Source organism: Ursus arctos, unplaced genomic scaffold (assembly GCF_023065955.2).
Source record: "Ursus arctos isolate Adak ecotype North America unplaced genomic scaffold, UrsArc2.0 scaffold_18, whole genome shotgun sequence".
NCBI classification, from domain to species: Eukaryota; Metazoa; Chordata; class Mammalia; order Carnivora; family Ursidae; genus Ursus; species Ursus arctos.
In genome coordinates this window covers 59,868,468-59,883,450 of record NW_026622852.1, presented here as the reverse complement: position 1 = coordinate 59,883,450, position 14,983 = coordinate 59,868,468, and the positions used below count along the sequence as shown (strand labels likewise).

The following is a 14,983-nucleotide window of genomic DNA, read 5'->3' as shown; positions in this document are numbered from 1 at the left end:
CACTGACTGATCACCCCATTTGCTCCCATCACCTGGGGCTGTGACTGGAGGGCAGACAGCGTGGCCTAGTCAGGGCAGAGAAAGTGGGGCGGGTGTCAGCCCCATGGTTCTGAGCACAGCCCGGGATGACCAAGGCTTCTGGGGAGCAGATGCCTCATGGGTGAGGCAGGACAGCGGTCCCTGAGGTCCAGCAGCGCTGGGGGACTGGTGGGGACTGGCCCTGCCAGAGCAGAGAAACCCCAGTGACACTCAGGCGTCCAGCCAGGAGCAAGGCCTGCCCCGAAGCAGGGCCTGCCTGGGACTCGCTGGACCGAGCCCTGAGCCAAGTTCCCAAAAGACCCACAGTAGCGATGTTTGGAAGCTGCATTCTGACAGATTAGGGGTGTTTGGGGGACCATTTGGATTTTCCCCGGATCTGACCGGCCGAAGCTTGTAACGGGTGCGAGGTGACCTGCTTGCAAGGTGATAGTCATCGCCATCGGCTTGGGCAGCCGGCCCAGAATATGCGGGCCGGGTGTGACCCCGGGACGTCGGCGGTTTATTTCTCGCGCTTCTGGAAGCTGGATGCTAGAGGTCAGGGTGCTGGCAGGGTTGGTCTCTGGTGAGAGCCCGCTTCCTGGCTTGGAGCTGGTGGGCTTCCCGCAGTGCCCTCACATGGCCTCCACTCCACACATCGGGGGAGATCACTGGGGCTCCCCACTTCTTAGAAGGGCGCCAGTCCTAGCAGATTCGGTCCCACACGCAGGACCTCCCTGCACCCGTCACCGCCTGAGAGGCCCCAGCTCCAGACGCAGCCGCAACGCAACCGTGGACTCAACAGTGGCGTTTCTGAGGATGTACTTCTGTCCCTGACAAAAGCCAACCCCACTCAGAGGGTGACAAGGTGTCCAGGGCCTGTGCAAGACATCGTGAGCGCACAGGCTGCCGGGCACATGAGGAAACAAGGGTTGGCCCGACAATAGGAGGAGGTCCCCGGAGGGCCGGTGGGCGGGGCGTGAACACGCTGGTCCTGTGCCGCTCTTGTAAGTAAGTTCAAGGACAAAAGGAAGGACACTCCAGGAGCTAGCTCATTCTGAAATGGCAGAACTAATAGCAGCTAAAGCACAGAGAACGAACGCAGGAACAGATAGGGCCTTTGGGCGGGAGCTGGAGACCTCGTGGAGAGCCAGAGACCTCGTGCAGAGCTGGACACCTCGCAGAGAGCCGGAGACCTCGTGGGGAGCCGGACACCTCGTGGGGAGCCGGAGACCTCACAGAGAGCCGGAGACCTCACAGAGAGCCAGGCCGGAATGCTGGTGCTTCACGGGGTACCTGGCTGGGGCTTTCCTGGACGGGCTTAGCGGACTGCAGGTGGCTGGGAACCCAGACAATTAAATATAGTTCGTCACAGCCGAGGAGCAGAGCAGAGGATGACTGGTGGGGGACGAGGCCAGGCGTATAGACTCGTCCCAGCAAGAGAAGGCAGAGAAAATGGGGCAGAAAAGTATTTGAAGGGGTGCCTGGGTGGCACAGCGGTTAAGCGTCTGCCTTTGGCTCAGGGCGTGATCCCAGTGTTCTGGGATCGAGCCCCACATCAGGCTCCTCCGCTATGAGCCTGCTTCGTCCTCTCCCACTTCCCCTGCTTGTGTTCCCTCTCTCGCTGGCTGTCTCTATCTCTATCGAATAAATAAAGAAAATCTTTAAAAAAAAAAAAAAAAGAAAAGTATTTGAAGAAATAGAAGCCAAAATATGCCAGCTTGATGAAACGCATCCCAGGGGCTCGGGGCGGCCATGCAGGACGGGTACAGCGCGCCCAGGGACGTCGCCGTCCACGGCACAGCTGCGGCGTGCACACCGTGTGAGTGGAGCCGGAGAGAAAACGCACTGTACCGCAGAGGCCAGGCGTGGAGGCACATCTCCAAAGCCAACCCGGCGTTCCCGGCAACGGAGCGACGTTTCCACAGGTCCAAGTGCAGAGTTTGCCCCGAGCATACATGCAGTACAAGGAGTCAATGCTAGCACGGTCCTCAGGCCGAGGGATGTCGGCAGTGGTGCCGCACAGGTCCGCGGGGAGCTCAGGAGGGCCGGGAAGCCGGGACAGCGTGGCTCAGCCAGCAGATCCGCGTCCTCCGGGGACCGCGAGCCCTCGCTTCTCCACCACGTGCGTCCTGTCTGTCAGTATGGACTCGGGCACCCCTCCTTCCTTCCATGAGTTATCTCCTATTGCGGTCTTTGATCTCGACACGCAAACCTGTGCCGATGTGTCCAGGGGGCTCCTTCAGGGTGGCCCCAAGTCTTTCTGACAGTCCCCTGATTCCTCAAACACATGTTTACTATCCGGGGCCAGAATCACTGCAAGTTCCTCTCATGTTTCCTGTGACCCAGTCTTGGGATAATGTCTCCAAGGAGCCTGGTTCCCTTCTGTAGGGGGCCGGGTGCTCCCAGCTTTGCTTCTCACTGGGATGGAACGGTGTTGAACCGTCTCAGCAGAGAGATCCCCCTCCACATGCCTTCCCAATCGTGGGAAAGCCATTCTCCTCCGACCCGCCCCCGAGCACGGAGAGCGGTTTCCGAGGGGCTCGCCCAAGTCACTGTGGAGAGCGGGCTTCGGAAGGACCAGCACCTGGGGTTTGTTTATCCCTCCTTTCCCCTTTAGCCTGAGAGCATGGAGAAAAACACTCGGCCCAAAGCTTCTCAGGGCCGAGTCCGCTGCCCCTCCCGTGGTGATGTCATTCGCTATGACACAGTCGTGTTCCCCTCATTTGCTGTTGAGTGCAGATTACCATGACCCCAAAGTCAAAACTGCACAAAGCAGGTGTGCTCAGGGGCGCCTGGTGGCTCAGTCGGTGAAGCGTCTGACTCCTGGTTTCGGCTCAGGTCTTGATCTCAGGGTGGTGGCATCGAGCTCCTCCGCGCTCAGCGGGGAGTCTGCTGGAGATCCTCTCCCCCCGCCCCGTCCCTCTGCCACTCCCCCTGCTCTCTTCCACATTCTAAAATAAAGAAATAAATCTTGGGGGGAAAAAAGGTATGCCGTGGGGAGGGGTCTAACTTCCTCCCCAGCCCGCCCCGTGGGTGACTGAGCTCTTCAGACGCTGAGTTTCTTCTTGCAGAAATAAGCAGACACACATGCGTTTTCTTACGGCTCTTTCTGTCTCACCTAGAAGGCTGTGTACTTCAATGCCCTTTGGCACTTGGCTTTTTCCATAACACACCTGCACGTCATCTCACTCCACGTCGGTTCCTAGAGACCTTTGGTTTTTTTATAGCTGCACAGGATACGGTGGGCTCACCATCTGTCATTCAGCCAGTCTCCTGGGTGTGGGCACCGAGCCCACTTCCAACAGTTTTCGCTCACAAACAACGCCTTATCGAGTAACCACTCCGCGTCCACAGGGTTTCTATTGTCCAGGTACCTCCCTGGGATAGCTTCCTGTGCTGGGATTTCTAGAACGAAAGACAAATGGCCATGTGGTTAAGTGTAGCTAGATGTTGCAACGTTCCCCGCTGTAACGACTGTACCATCTGCAGTCTGACGGGCTGTGCGTGGGCATCCCGTGCCGCCGAAGTGTGGGTGGTGTGGCCAACAAGCTCTGCGGTTTTGGGCAGAACGATAGGCGATAAACGGCATCTCTGCATGGCTTTAATTTGCATTTCTCTTATTGTGAATAAAAGTGAGTGTCGTATCCATTCACCAGGGCTGCCGTTGCAAAGCAGCACAGGCTTCAGCGTCAGAGCTCGGTTCTCTCCCGGCTCCGGAGGCTGGCGTCTGAGAGCCATTGTGGCAGGGCCGGCACCTCTTGAGGCCTCTCTCGTTGGTGCGTAGACGGCCGTCCTCTCCCCACGTCCCCACACGGTCACCCCGTGTGTGTGTGTGTGTGCACCTTAATCTCTTCTGATAAGGACCCCAGCTACGTTTAACCTGAACCATCTCATTTTGACTTAATTGCCTCTAAGAAGTCTCCATGTCCAAACAGAGTCACATTCTGCGGTTCTGGGCTCAGGATTTCAGCATGGAAATTGGGCGGGGGGATGCAATTCATAACAAACATCTTTTCATATGTTTAGGGGTCATTTTAAATTTTGTGTGAATTATCTGGTTATGTCCTTTGTCCATTTTTTGATGGATTTTCAGCCCTTTTTTCTTTAATTTTTCGAAGTTTCCTATAGAGTGTGGCTATCAGTACTCGCGTGTGATATTTGTTGGAAATATTTCTCCAGACTCGTCATTAGTTTTTTGACTTTGTTTATGGCTTTATTTTTGGTATAAAAAGGTTTAAAAGTATACTCAAAGTATTTATTAGTGCTTTCTGTTATTACATCTGGATTTTGATGCCAGTTAGTGTGGCCTATGGGTTTATGGTGGCTTGATTTGCCTGGGCTGCATGACATTGCCCAGAAATCCCAGAAGGCAAGAGCCTTGCAGGGCCTGTGAAGTGAGCTCCCACAAGGACGTGAGGTCAAACTCCTGCCACAAACCCCTTATTTGTGAATATATACGCCTCCTAGTGGTTCTGCCTTCAGGCAAGAACTCTGATGCAATTGGAAAGCCTTTCCCTACATCCACATCGGAGAGAAACTCACCAATGATGTCTTTATTACTCATGTGGTTCCATGTCCATGTTTAGCGCGTAGATCTCTGATCCACTTGGTGTTGGGTCTCATGCATGAGGTGAATAGGCTTCATTTCAATCTTCCAAATGGATATCCAGCTGTCCTGACAGCATTTATGTACAAAAAAAAAATCTACTTTTCCCCCCAGGATTTAAGATATCTCCAAATGGCTTCATCTTTCCTCCACCCTCCATATCTTCCTTGTTTTTTTGTTGATAGAACCCCTGGAAGCCAGCTGGCAAAGGGGTCTAGAAATGTAGTCAGCACATTCTGCCACTCCCTCCAGCCTCCCAGCGAAGGATCTTCCTAGCCACCTCCCCTTGGGTTTCAGGGGCTCAGACAGATCCTACCAAGCCCTCTGTCCTCTGCTCCCAGGTGGGGGCTCAGATGATTCAGGGGTGAGAAGCCAGGCCCATACAGAGCTCCCATGGGAACTTGGGGGATGTGCAGCTCCTGGGGGGTCTGGCCAGGGTTGTGGAGTGCAGAGGTGGGAGGCAGCAGGGCCAAGTCTGGCCAGAGAGCGGACAAGTTCAGACGGGTGGAGTGGAGGGGCAGAAGGAACAGGACGTTCCGGCTGGATGTTGACTGTGGGTGGGAGCAGGAGGCCGAGACCAGCAGAGCAGAATAATGGGTGAGCCAGGAGGGGGTGGGAGCTTTTTAAAAAATTTGGTTTCTTTTCTTTTTTTTTTCTTTTAATGATTGAAACAAAAGATCCAAACTGCAGCTTCTGGAAGAAGTGTTTGTGCCTCCCCTCGGACTTGGCCTTGGCCTACTGCCAGCCAGCATTAAAGACCAGGGTCTAGGCCTTCCTAGACTGAGCAAGGGAGAGTGTTGAATCCCCAGGGAAGGGAGGAGGTGGTGTGACAGGATTAGCATGCTGATTCTGGAAGCTTCCAGTATACAGAAGCAGGGATTGGCATGACAGCGTTGACAAAGACATCTTTGTGTGTGCTTGGCACACATCCCCCAGGGGCCCACTCTCCATTCTCTAGCACGTCTGGGCAGGACACAGAGGCCACCCTGAATAATAATGCCACCGCCCTTGGGTAATTTCCCCACCTTGCAAGAAGAGAGGCCAGAATGGTGTCCTGATGGTTAGTGGCCGCCCACAGTGACCCATTCAGAGACATATAAATGGGTTTTCAGGGGCTGGAGGGACTGCACACCCCTGGCCCCGAGGCACGTGTGCTGGTGTGCGGACCTCCGGGAGGATGAGGGCTGTCCTGCTGCCTGCTCTTCTGGCTTTGGTCTCTGTGCCTAGGATGCAGGCAGTGTGGCTGGGGAGGCTGGACCCTAAGCAGGTAACGGCCTCCTGTTGGTGCCAGCACACACCTTGAGGCCTGCTGGTCCTAGGGGCCCAGGCCCCTCCTTGGGGGCTATGCAGCCTCTGGGTTACCCTCCCAGTGCCAGCCCAGACCGGCACAGGCTATGGGGGGACGGGCTAGCCTGAGGAAGGGGCCCTGGGCTCCCAGATAAGAGAAGTTGCCTCCGAGGGCTGGAGGGACTGGCTCCCCTCACCTGCTCCTTCTCTACCAGCTTCTGGGGTCCTGGTACGTGCTTGCCGTGGCCTCAGGTGAGAAGGGCTTTGCACTGGAGAAGGCCACGAAGAACATCGAGGGCGTCGTGGTGACCCTTACTCCAGAAAACAACCTGAAAATGCTATCCTCCAGGCACAGGTGAGTGAGGTGTGCACCCTGCATCTGGGTGGGACTCATGCCTCGAGCTACTGCTTCACATGGGCTCATGCCTTGTGCTGAAGAGCCACGGGTACTTTGGGGACTCCAGGCACCCTCCCTCCCATTCCCGAATCTGCCTGCAGGAGATGCGGGGCCCGGGGTGCACCTGGGCCATGCCTGGCCATGGGACAAGCAAGGACAGAGGAGGTCTGGGGTAGGAGGGCAGTTCCACTGTGTTGGGTGAGTTTGGTCATAGGGGCCACGGTGTTGGCCCAACGCCACGTGGCTGGGTGCATCCCAGTGAGCCTGGTGGAATCAGACATCCAAGTACAGAAGCTGGGCCTCTGGGGGGCCTCGGGGCCTGTGCAAAGCCACCGATGCCACAGGAGCCACGGGGACGCCACAGGAGCCACGGGGACGCCACAGGGCTCGGACCCCATTTTTGGCATCTGCTCTTCAGTGTGATGGGTCAGCAGCCTCTCCTGCTGCGGGGTCAAGGTGCAGCTCTGTGTGGGGACCTGGGCCAGACCCCGATTTGGAAAGGCAGATTGTGCTGAGGCCCCACGTGCAGACACACATTCAGATCAGGGCTTAACGAGGAGGCAAGTGGGGCTCTCACGTCTTGTGTAATTAAATTTAATTTGTTGGCCTTTGGACAGGAAACACATTTGCACGGCTCAAAAATCAGGGTCCCCAAGGGTGTGCCGCAGGGTCGTTCCCCACGTGCCTCAGCCAGCCCGTCTGCGCCCTGCAGGTAGCCCGTGTTTGCGACGCGTGGGCAGGCCTCCGGGGAGTGGATCCTTCCAGACCGGTCCCTCTGTGCCGGGCTGACCTCACTCGGCACCGCGTCCTCCATGTTCATCCGTGCCGTAGCCGGTGTTGGGACTTCCTAACTTTTTAAGGCTGGATTCTGTTCCGTGGTGTGGACGGGCCACACGGCTGCGTCCACCGTTTGGTTTTGTAAACTGCGCTGCCATGAACAGGGGTGTGCAAGGGCGTCTTGGAGACTTTCCCTTTGCTTCTTTTGGGTGTGCGCCCGCAGGGGGGTCGCTGGGCCATGTGCTGATTCCACCGCCCGTCTACTGGGGTGCTCTGCTCTCTGTCGCGGTGGGGTCTTCCCCAGCTCTTCGGCCGCGCTCTGCTGCTGGACGCACAGTGCTCTCCCATCTTCTGCAGCGGGAAACACCCTCCGAGGGGTCCCCCTCAGGGATAAGTCCCTGGGAGCTGCCTGGCTCCGTGTCCCCTGAGCCGGCGCCCACCCCTGGCATAACCTGGCACTCGGTTCTCTGTCATCTGATGGGCAACAGGCGGCCCGGCAGCTCTCACACGCCGTCTCCGACGGCAGGAGTGTGGCGGCGCATCCGTGCGCCTTCCCTGCCTCCTGCCCAGCGCCCTGCTGGTTCACATCCTTGGCACGTTTTTCTCTGGGTGTGTTTTTCCTGGTTTGTAAGAACCCTTAAGTATTTAGGGATATTGGGTGCCGGTCTGTGATGGAAACTAGTTGCAAATATATTTCCCAGTTTGTCGTTTTTCTTATAACATTGAGGAGGGTTTTGTTTTTTTTTTTAAATATATACATGAAGGGTTGCTAACCATTTTTGTGTGGCCATACACCCCAGGTTTCTCTTTGTAGGGCTTCTGGCTTTTGTGACACTGTCAGTTAGGAAACTTGGTCCAACTCCCTGATGCCCACGGGCTTCTGGCGTCCTTGCTGCACTCGGGGTTTGACGCGGGGGAGAGGGGGAATGACTTGGTTTTTTTCTAGATTACTACCCAATCTCTAACGTCATTTGTTGAATTACCCCTCTGTCCCCCACTGACTCAGGCTGACTTTGTCACACGATAAACTCCCATGCTCCCATTTTGCTTTATTTTTGGACTTTTTTTCCCCAAGATTTATGTATTTATTCTATGTATTTATTCTAGAGAGAGCACGTGAGTACGGGGGGGACCCCCCAGTTTTGGACTTTCCATTCGTTCCTTTTCTCAGTCTCTCGATTTTCCAGACCCTGTGTTTCACCTGTTACAGCTTTATACCCTGCTGCCTCAGTTTATTCAATGGCTCTTGCTTCTGGAATTTTCCTGCCATGAGCTCATCCTGGTGAGCGAAGACCACTGCATTTCTGCTGTGTTTGTTCACTTTATGGACTGACCGCTTAGGGGATGTTGGCCCGTTTTGATGCTGAGTGTCTTGACCCAAGATTGCAGACGACCCTGTGTCTGTGCCCGTCACATGGCTCCAGCACGGGAGGCCTCTTGGGGGCAGGAAGCCGGTTTGCACTTTGCAGGGCTCTCGTGCCTGCTCGTTCCCAGGCCAGGTTGGATTCGCTGGAGAACAAGGTTTCCAGGTAATGGGGGCTGTCAGTGGCAGCGAGGATCCCCTGGGCAGCACGCTGGCGGCTGACTGGGTCCAGGCGGTGGAACCCTTGTCTCTTCTGGTCCTGAGTCCAGACCCTGAGCGAAGGACGGCGGTGTCTCTTCCAGGCTGGAGAGGTGTGACGTGAACGTGGCAGTGCTGCTGAGACAGAACTCTGGATGGGTGTTCGAGAACCCCTGTAAGGCGACAGACTCCGCGGTCTCATGCAGGGCGCGGGGCGGCGTGGGGACCGGCTCGCTTCCAGGGCCGTCCCTGGTGGGTTCTGCTGCCGGCAGCCTGGGCGGGCGTGCCCTGCCGTCTGACCAGTGCCGTGGGAAGGGGAGCAGGCCGGTTCGTCCCCAAGACTTCCGCCAGGAAGTGAAAGGACTCATTTTGTCAGAGGTTTGACCCTGATCTTGAGGACAGAGGGCTCGACCTGGCGTGCCCAGGGGGACCCTGGGCTTCCCTCTCTGGTGGTGCCCCTGAGGGGACAGGATCGGAGGAGTGTTACCCCAGCACGAGCTGGGATGGGCTCTCACCCGCATCCATCCCTGAGGCCCTCTGTACGCTGGCTCTGGGGACCAGGGGACAATGTTCAGGAGCTCTCAGCTTCCTGGGGGGGGCCTCTCGTGAGGTCTGATGCTCCCCCGGGGGGCATGTGTTTCCCAGCCCTGGGCGTGTTGGACTACCGGGTGCTGGGTACCAACTTCAGGGACTACGCCATTGTGTTCACCCAGCTGGAGTTCAAGGACGAGGCCTTCAGCACCGTGGAGCTGTATAGTGAGTGGCAGAGACCACGGGCCGGCCCCACGAACTCCTGCCACAGGCAGCCACGCTGTCTGTGTTGAGCCCTGCATCCCCAGGGTCCCAGAGCCTCATCCCTGTCCTTCCTCCCCCTGCAGGAGGGGTGGCTGGGGCATGGGGCACATGTGCTGAGGCTCCCCTCCTGCCCCACAGGCCGGACAGAGCTGGCCAGCCAGGAGGCCATGCGTCTCTTCGCCCGGTGGAGCAAGGGCCTGGGCTTCCTGTCTCAGCAGCAGGCCACGCTGCAGCAGGACTGTGAGTGTCGCCCAATGCCCAAGGGCTCCTGGCTGACTTCTGCTGGTCTCGGGGTCCCTCCAGGCCTCAGGGAGCCGGGCAGGACTGGGGTGGGAGCTCTTCACAGAGTCACCCGCTCCCTGCCCAAAGCCAGGCCTGCAGGGCCGGCCCCGTCTCAGGCGAGGCTGTGGGCAGAGCAGGGCGGCCACAGTACGTCCTGGGTGCCCTGGTGGCCAGGCGAGGCCCCCACCCTCACAGCTCTTCTTGCCCCTCCAGTCACCTGTGCACGCAAGGTTTTCCAGGTAAGCTGCCTTCCCCAGCATCGCCCCGGATCCTACACCCCAGGGCTCTGCTGCCGCGAAGGGCCGGGGACCGGGGCAGGGGCAGACACCCCTCGGGTGAATCTGGGGTCCCCCAGTGCTCTTCTTGGTTTTCAGTGAATGCTTCGACCTCCAGGGGGGACAGTGCCTGCCGAGTCCTGAGAGGTTGGCCAGGCGCTGGGCTCCTTGCTCAGCCGCCCGGGAGCTTGGTGTGGGGGGGGCTGCTGTTTCAAATAAAGCAGTTCCGCGAAGCCCTGGAGATGCGTCTCACCTGCGTGCCAGGCGCGGCAGAAGTGGCGGATGGGGCGCTGCCCTCTTGGGGCTCCAGTCGGTGCAGGGGGGAGGATGGGTGTGGGGGGCTCACCCAGAGCCGGACCACGCAGCACAAAGCAGCTCCGGGTGGGGGCACGCGGACACGGGTCCTGGCTCCAGAGTGGGGGCTGGCTGGGGGCAGCTGCCCCTCGAGCAAAGGTCACCACGGTCCCTGGGCCGGCAGGAGGGCTGTCTGCCAGTTAGAGCAGAGCCTGGGGTCTGGACAGGTGCCGCTGCCGTGGTGGCCGTGGGTGCCCACCAGGGTGCTTGGCTGGGTGCCACCGTGCCCAGGGCACAAGCGCGTGGCTCTCCCTGGCCTGGAGCTTGGAGATTCCAGAGGGCCCGAGCCTGTGGGCCCCCTGTGGTCTGGTGGGGCCGTGCCCAACATCGCGGCAGAAGCATGGGCCATCGGCAGAAGCTGGCCTGGGGGCTGCCCGCCGCTCACGGAGAGGCGCGGTGCACGCAGGGTAGGGGGTGGGCGTGCACACACACGTCCCCCAGCACTGCCCGTCGGCACCTGCTCGGCACAGAGAGGACAGACCCGGTGTCATGCCGGTGCCGTCTGAGCCCCGTCTTCACGGTGGTCCTGCTTCTCACATGCAAGTATCCCTATGAAGTGACTCACAGTGACCCCTCCCGGCTCTTTGCCTCTCCTCCAGGGGGGCTAGGATGGGAGGCCCGGGGTCTCACGTGGGAGCATGATGGCCTTCAAAATCAGGCAGCACCCACGGGCCGAACCCCTGGGCCGTCCGTCTGGACCCCAAGGCCCCTCTCCCTCCCCATTGCCCCACCCCAGTCTGGCTCAAGGCTCCGGGTTGGCTGGACACCCACAGCAGGGTTGGGTAGGTGGGGAGATTTAAACTCAGTGCCTTGGTGGCCAAGGAAGGAGGGTGACAATGGGACCAGGGAGGTTGACGTGCGTGCTGGTCTTGGCGCTTGTGCTGGCTCTGGGGTCCCGGCCACAGGAACAGCCACCCAGGGAGTCCCACAACCTCAACTGGAACAAGGTAGGCCACGTGCCTGCGGTCCCCAAGCCACACAGCCGGGCTGTTGGGGCCGGGGATACAGTGTGCGCGGCGGCTGGAAGATCACTCCCTGAAAATCTCCGAAGGGCCATCCTGGAGCAGTGGGCAGTGCCCCGAGGCCGGCGGGAGTTTCAGGCCCTGGCCTCTGCCGGCCCAGTGGGACTGCTCACCTGGCCGCTCCCCGAGAAGCTGATGGCCACGTAGGAGGGGCAGAGGGCCCCAGGCAGGTGCGGTCTCCAGGCACCAGAGATGCTAGGTGGGCACAGGCAGAACGAGCAGAATGTGTCCTGGAACGAGATAGCTGGCGGCTGGAAGGTTCTAGCGGGGGTGGCCGTGGGCACTGGCTGCCTGGGAACATGGGTTTGTGGCAGGAAGTCAGAGGGATGGGCCGAGGGCCGAGCTGGAAGGAGGAGGGAGGCCTTGAACGGGAAGGAAGCTTCAGCACAGGGTACCCACGGCCCAGCCCTCGGGGCCCTGGGCAGCCTGGCACCTGCCCACCGAGACCTGGAGGGGCAGCCGGGGCCCCTGTGCCGGGGCTGTGCCGGCCTGTGGGTGCCGGACCTGGGCTGGGCCTCAGGCCAGTGTCAGTATCTGCTGTGTCCATGCGGCCCGGCCGGGAGCCTGGCACGGGCAGCTTCCCCAACGTGCTGTGCACAGTTTTCAGGGTTCTGGTATATTCTGGCTGTCGCCTCTGAGAGCCGAGGCTTCTTGCCGGGCAGAGACAGGAGGAAGCTGGGGGCGTCTGTGGTGAAGGTTCTCAAAGCCGGCCAGCTGAAGGTGGTCCTGGCCTTCAGCCGGTGAGCGGGCCCGGGTGGGGGGCCGGCACACTCTCTGCGGAGCCCTGACCACAAACAGCCCAGGGCAGCTCCCCGTCCGAGAGGGGCAAGGGAGCCGGGGGGCCGGGAGGCGAGACCCATGATCATCTGGAAATCCAACCGTCCCTGCGGCCCTGAACCCTTTCTTGACCCTACATTTCAAGGCCTGATTTGGGGAGAAGCCACCACGGACATGGGGCCACTCGGCAGACAGTGGGTGTTCGGAGGGTTTCCCTTAAGCTGTGGGACTGGCCCTGGTCCAAATTGGAAAATTTCAGGAAAACAGCCAACAAAGGGCTCCTGCCTTGCCCCCCTAGGTCACAGGGGTGCCAGTCACACACGTTAATTCTGCGGAAAGATAGGAAAAAGGCAATGTTCAGGAATACTTGTGCGTACGACGTCCCGGGGCCTGGAGAGAAAGACCAGGGGTGGGCGTGCCCCCCGGCTTCAGGGCCACAGATCTGGGAGATACCGCCCCTCGGTCCCGGGCCTGGGTGGGTGGGATGGCAGTGGCCCGTGGGGCGGTCAGGCTGGCCACAGTCCCAGGGCCCACAAGCACGCGAGTGCCCGCAGCCCAGACCTGGAGAGGGGTTGGGTGTGTGTGTGGTGGGACTCCTGGCCCTTTCCAGACCCCGTGACTACGCAGGCCTGATCTGGCGGCCCCGCGCTTCTCTTCTGGTCCAGTGAAGGGGGTGGAGGGCTTCCACGTGCTGTCCACCGACTACAGCTACGGTGTGGTCTACGTGCGCCTGGGCCGGGCTGGCCGGACCTCCAAGACCCTGCTGTTCTTCAGTGAGTCCCGTGGCAACATCTGAGGAGGGGGCGTGTGGGGTGCCGGGGAGGCGGGGGGCGGAGGGGCGACAAGCTCAGAGGGGAAGGCCTCTGCCTCAGCTCGGGCTCCACGACAGAGGGCCACAGACCCCGGGGCGCCCACGATGGACACAGATTCTCACGGCTTGGTGTGCCAACCCGGTGGGGCTCCGCGGAGGACCCCTTCCTGGCTTGCAGACGGCTGCCGTCTCGCTGCACCAAGTGCTGGGGAGAGGGCTCTGGTGTCTTCCTCGTCTTAGAATCCCACATGAGCCCCCACACACCTCCCAAGGCCCCCACACTCACACCATCCCTTTGGGGCTTCGATGTCGGACTCTGCGGGGACACAGACACGCAGTCCGTAGCAGCCAGTCATGGCCCTGGCAGTGCGGGCTGGCAGGAGGTGGGAAGTAGGAGGACAGGGCCGGGTGGGCAGGTGGAGCGTGGGGCCGGATGGGGAGACCATGTGGGCGGGTCTCTGATGTGGCTGTTGCTGGGGTGAGTGGGGAAGGCAGTGAACAGGGGGAGCCCAGAGGGTGAGAGGCCAGGAGTGGGACTGACCTTCTGCATGGAGTCAGGGGACCCCCCGGGCTGAGGGCAGGATCGGGGGAGCAGGGGGAGGTGGTGAAGGGAAGGCAGACAAGTTAGAGGTTCTGTCCAGGGAGGGGGTGGGGAAGGGAGGCACAACCCCACTTCTGGGCACTGAAGCCCGCGGGACACCCGTCGGAGAGGGGGGAGGGGACGTGTGGAGTCTCAGTGGAGGAGGGTATGGCCAGGAGTGCAGCAGGAGGGGCACCAGGCTCCGGCCAGAGGGGTCCTGTGAGCAGAGAGGGCTCCCCCAGTGGCCTGTGTGGTGCCCACCTCCAGGGCCGCGCCAGGGACACCCACCTGCCTCGGAGCAAGAGGGGACAGAAGGGCCCTCCCCATCACTGGCCCGCTGTCCTGCCGGCTCAGAGGGCGCCGCGGGTCGGGTGCAGCCCCAGACAGCCAGAGCTGGGGCTGACCTTGACTCTGCTTCCAACTGCAGGCAGAGAGAACACGTCCAGCTTCCCGAGCATGAGAAAATTCGTGGACGTATGTGAGATTTTGGAGGTCGCAAACGCTGTGACGGTTCTCCCGAAAGACGGTAACAGATGGCGGCGGGCCCTTCGGTCCAGGTCAACACCACACCTGGCCCCCCTCCGTCTGGTAGAGCTGACTCGAGGGGCGTGGGGGGGGGCGGGGCGTCAGGGCCGTCTTTCCCGAGATCTGCAGCCAGCTGCGAAAGTGCGCCATGGGAGTGCCCCCATCGCATCCTCTGTCAGCACCTGGCCTGCCCCTCCCACAGGCCCGTGGGGGGGGGGGGGCGCGGCGGGGCGCCAGACACGCCTTCTGGTCTGGGACCTGCAGCTGTGGCTGGACGACCCAGGCTGCCTGTCCTGGCGCCCTGCAGTGCCCAAGACCAGCACACGCGAGACCAGGGAGGGCCAAAGAACACTGGTGGGCAGACGGGCCCCCACAGAGCGGCGCGTCCTCAGCGCCCCCTCCCTCCCACAGCCTCCTGTGCACACACCATCCTGCCCTGAGAGCCAGCCGTCCACTTGTCCACCCGCTCTCTCCCGCGGGGCTGCAGCTGCGGTCTGCCTAGATGGTGGGAGCTTTGTTAGAAGTTGCCGGTCTTCGCCTCCAGCGGCTTGTTGAGACACGTTTGATGACCCCAAGCCAGTGACGGGGTGAAGTCCAGGGCCATGGCTGTAGCCCAAAAGGGATCCTTTATGATCATGGAGAGATGGGGGTGGGAGGGCAGGTGCTGACCGGGCAGGGCGATGCCCAAGCGGGCCCATTCTGCTCACGCCCTCCGGATTACATGGCGGGAAGAGGCTGCCACCCCATCTGCTGGGAAATAGACCACGGCTGGTCCAATGTCATCCTCGCTGCGTGCCTTCCCTACAGCGCGCCCACCACTGTTCCCCGTGGTCTCTGACATCCTACACGTTCTCAGGACTCGCTCACTTACTCGCCCAGCACGTACAGGTGCCTCTGTCATGCCAGGCGTGTGCCA

The 14,983-nt window shown here is 60.3% G+C and overlaps 2 protein-coding genes across 2 annotated transcripts; both read left to right on the top strand.

Annotated features, from left to right (window-relative positions):
• Positions 1-5,801: 5,801 nt before the first annotated feature.
• On the top strand, positions 5,802-10,960 carry LCN6 (lipocalin 6). The gene is made up of 7 exons (XM_044380692.1): positions 5,802-5,891; positions 6,127-6,266; positions 8,751-8,821; positions 9,292-9,402; positions 9,580-9,681; positions 9,937-9,962; positions 10,952-10,960. Exons 1-7 carry the CDS (start codon positions 5,802-5,804, stop codon positions 10,958-10,960), a joined length of 549 nt encoding a protein of 182 aa, XP_044236627.1.
• Positions 10,961-11,188: 228 nt separating this feature from the next.
• On the top strand, positions 11,189-14,507 carry LCN10 (lipocalin 10). The gene is made up of 6 exons (XM_044380663.2): positions 11,189-11,299; positions 11,975-12,114; positions 12,450-12,520; positions 12,817-12,924; positions 13,970-14,068; positions 14,479-14,507. The coding sequence occupies exons 1-6, from the start codon at positions 11,189-11,191 to the stop codon at positions 14,505-14,507; spliced, it is 558 nt and encodes a 185-aa protein (XP_044236598.1).
• The last annotated feature ends 476 nt before the right edge of the window (positions 14,508-14,983 follow it).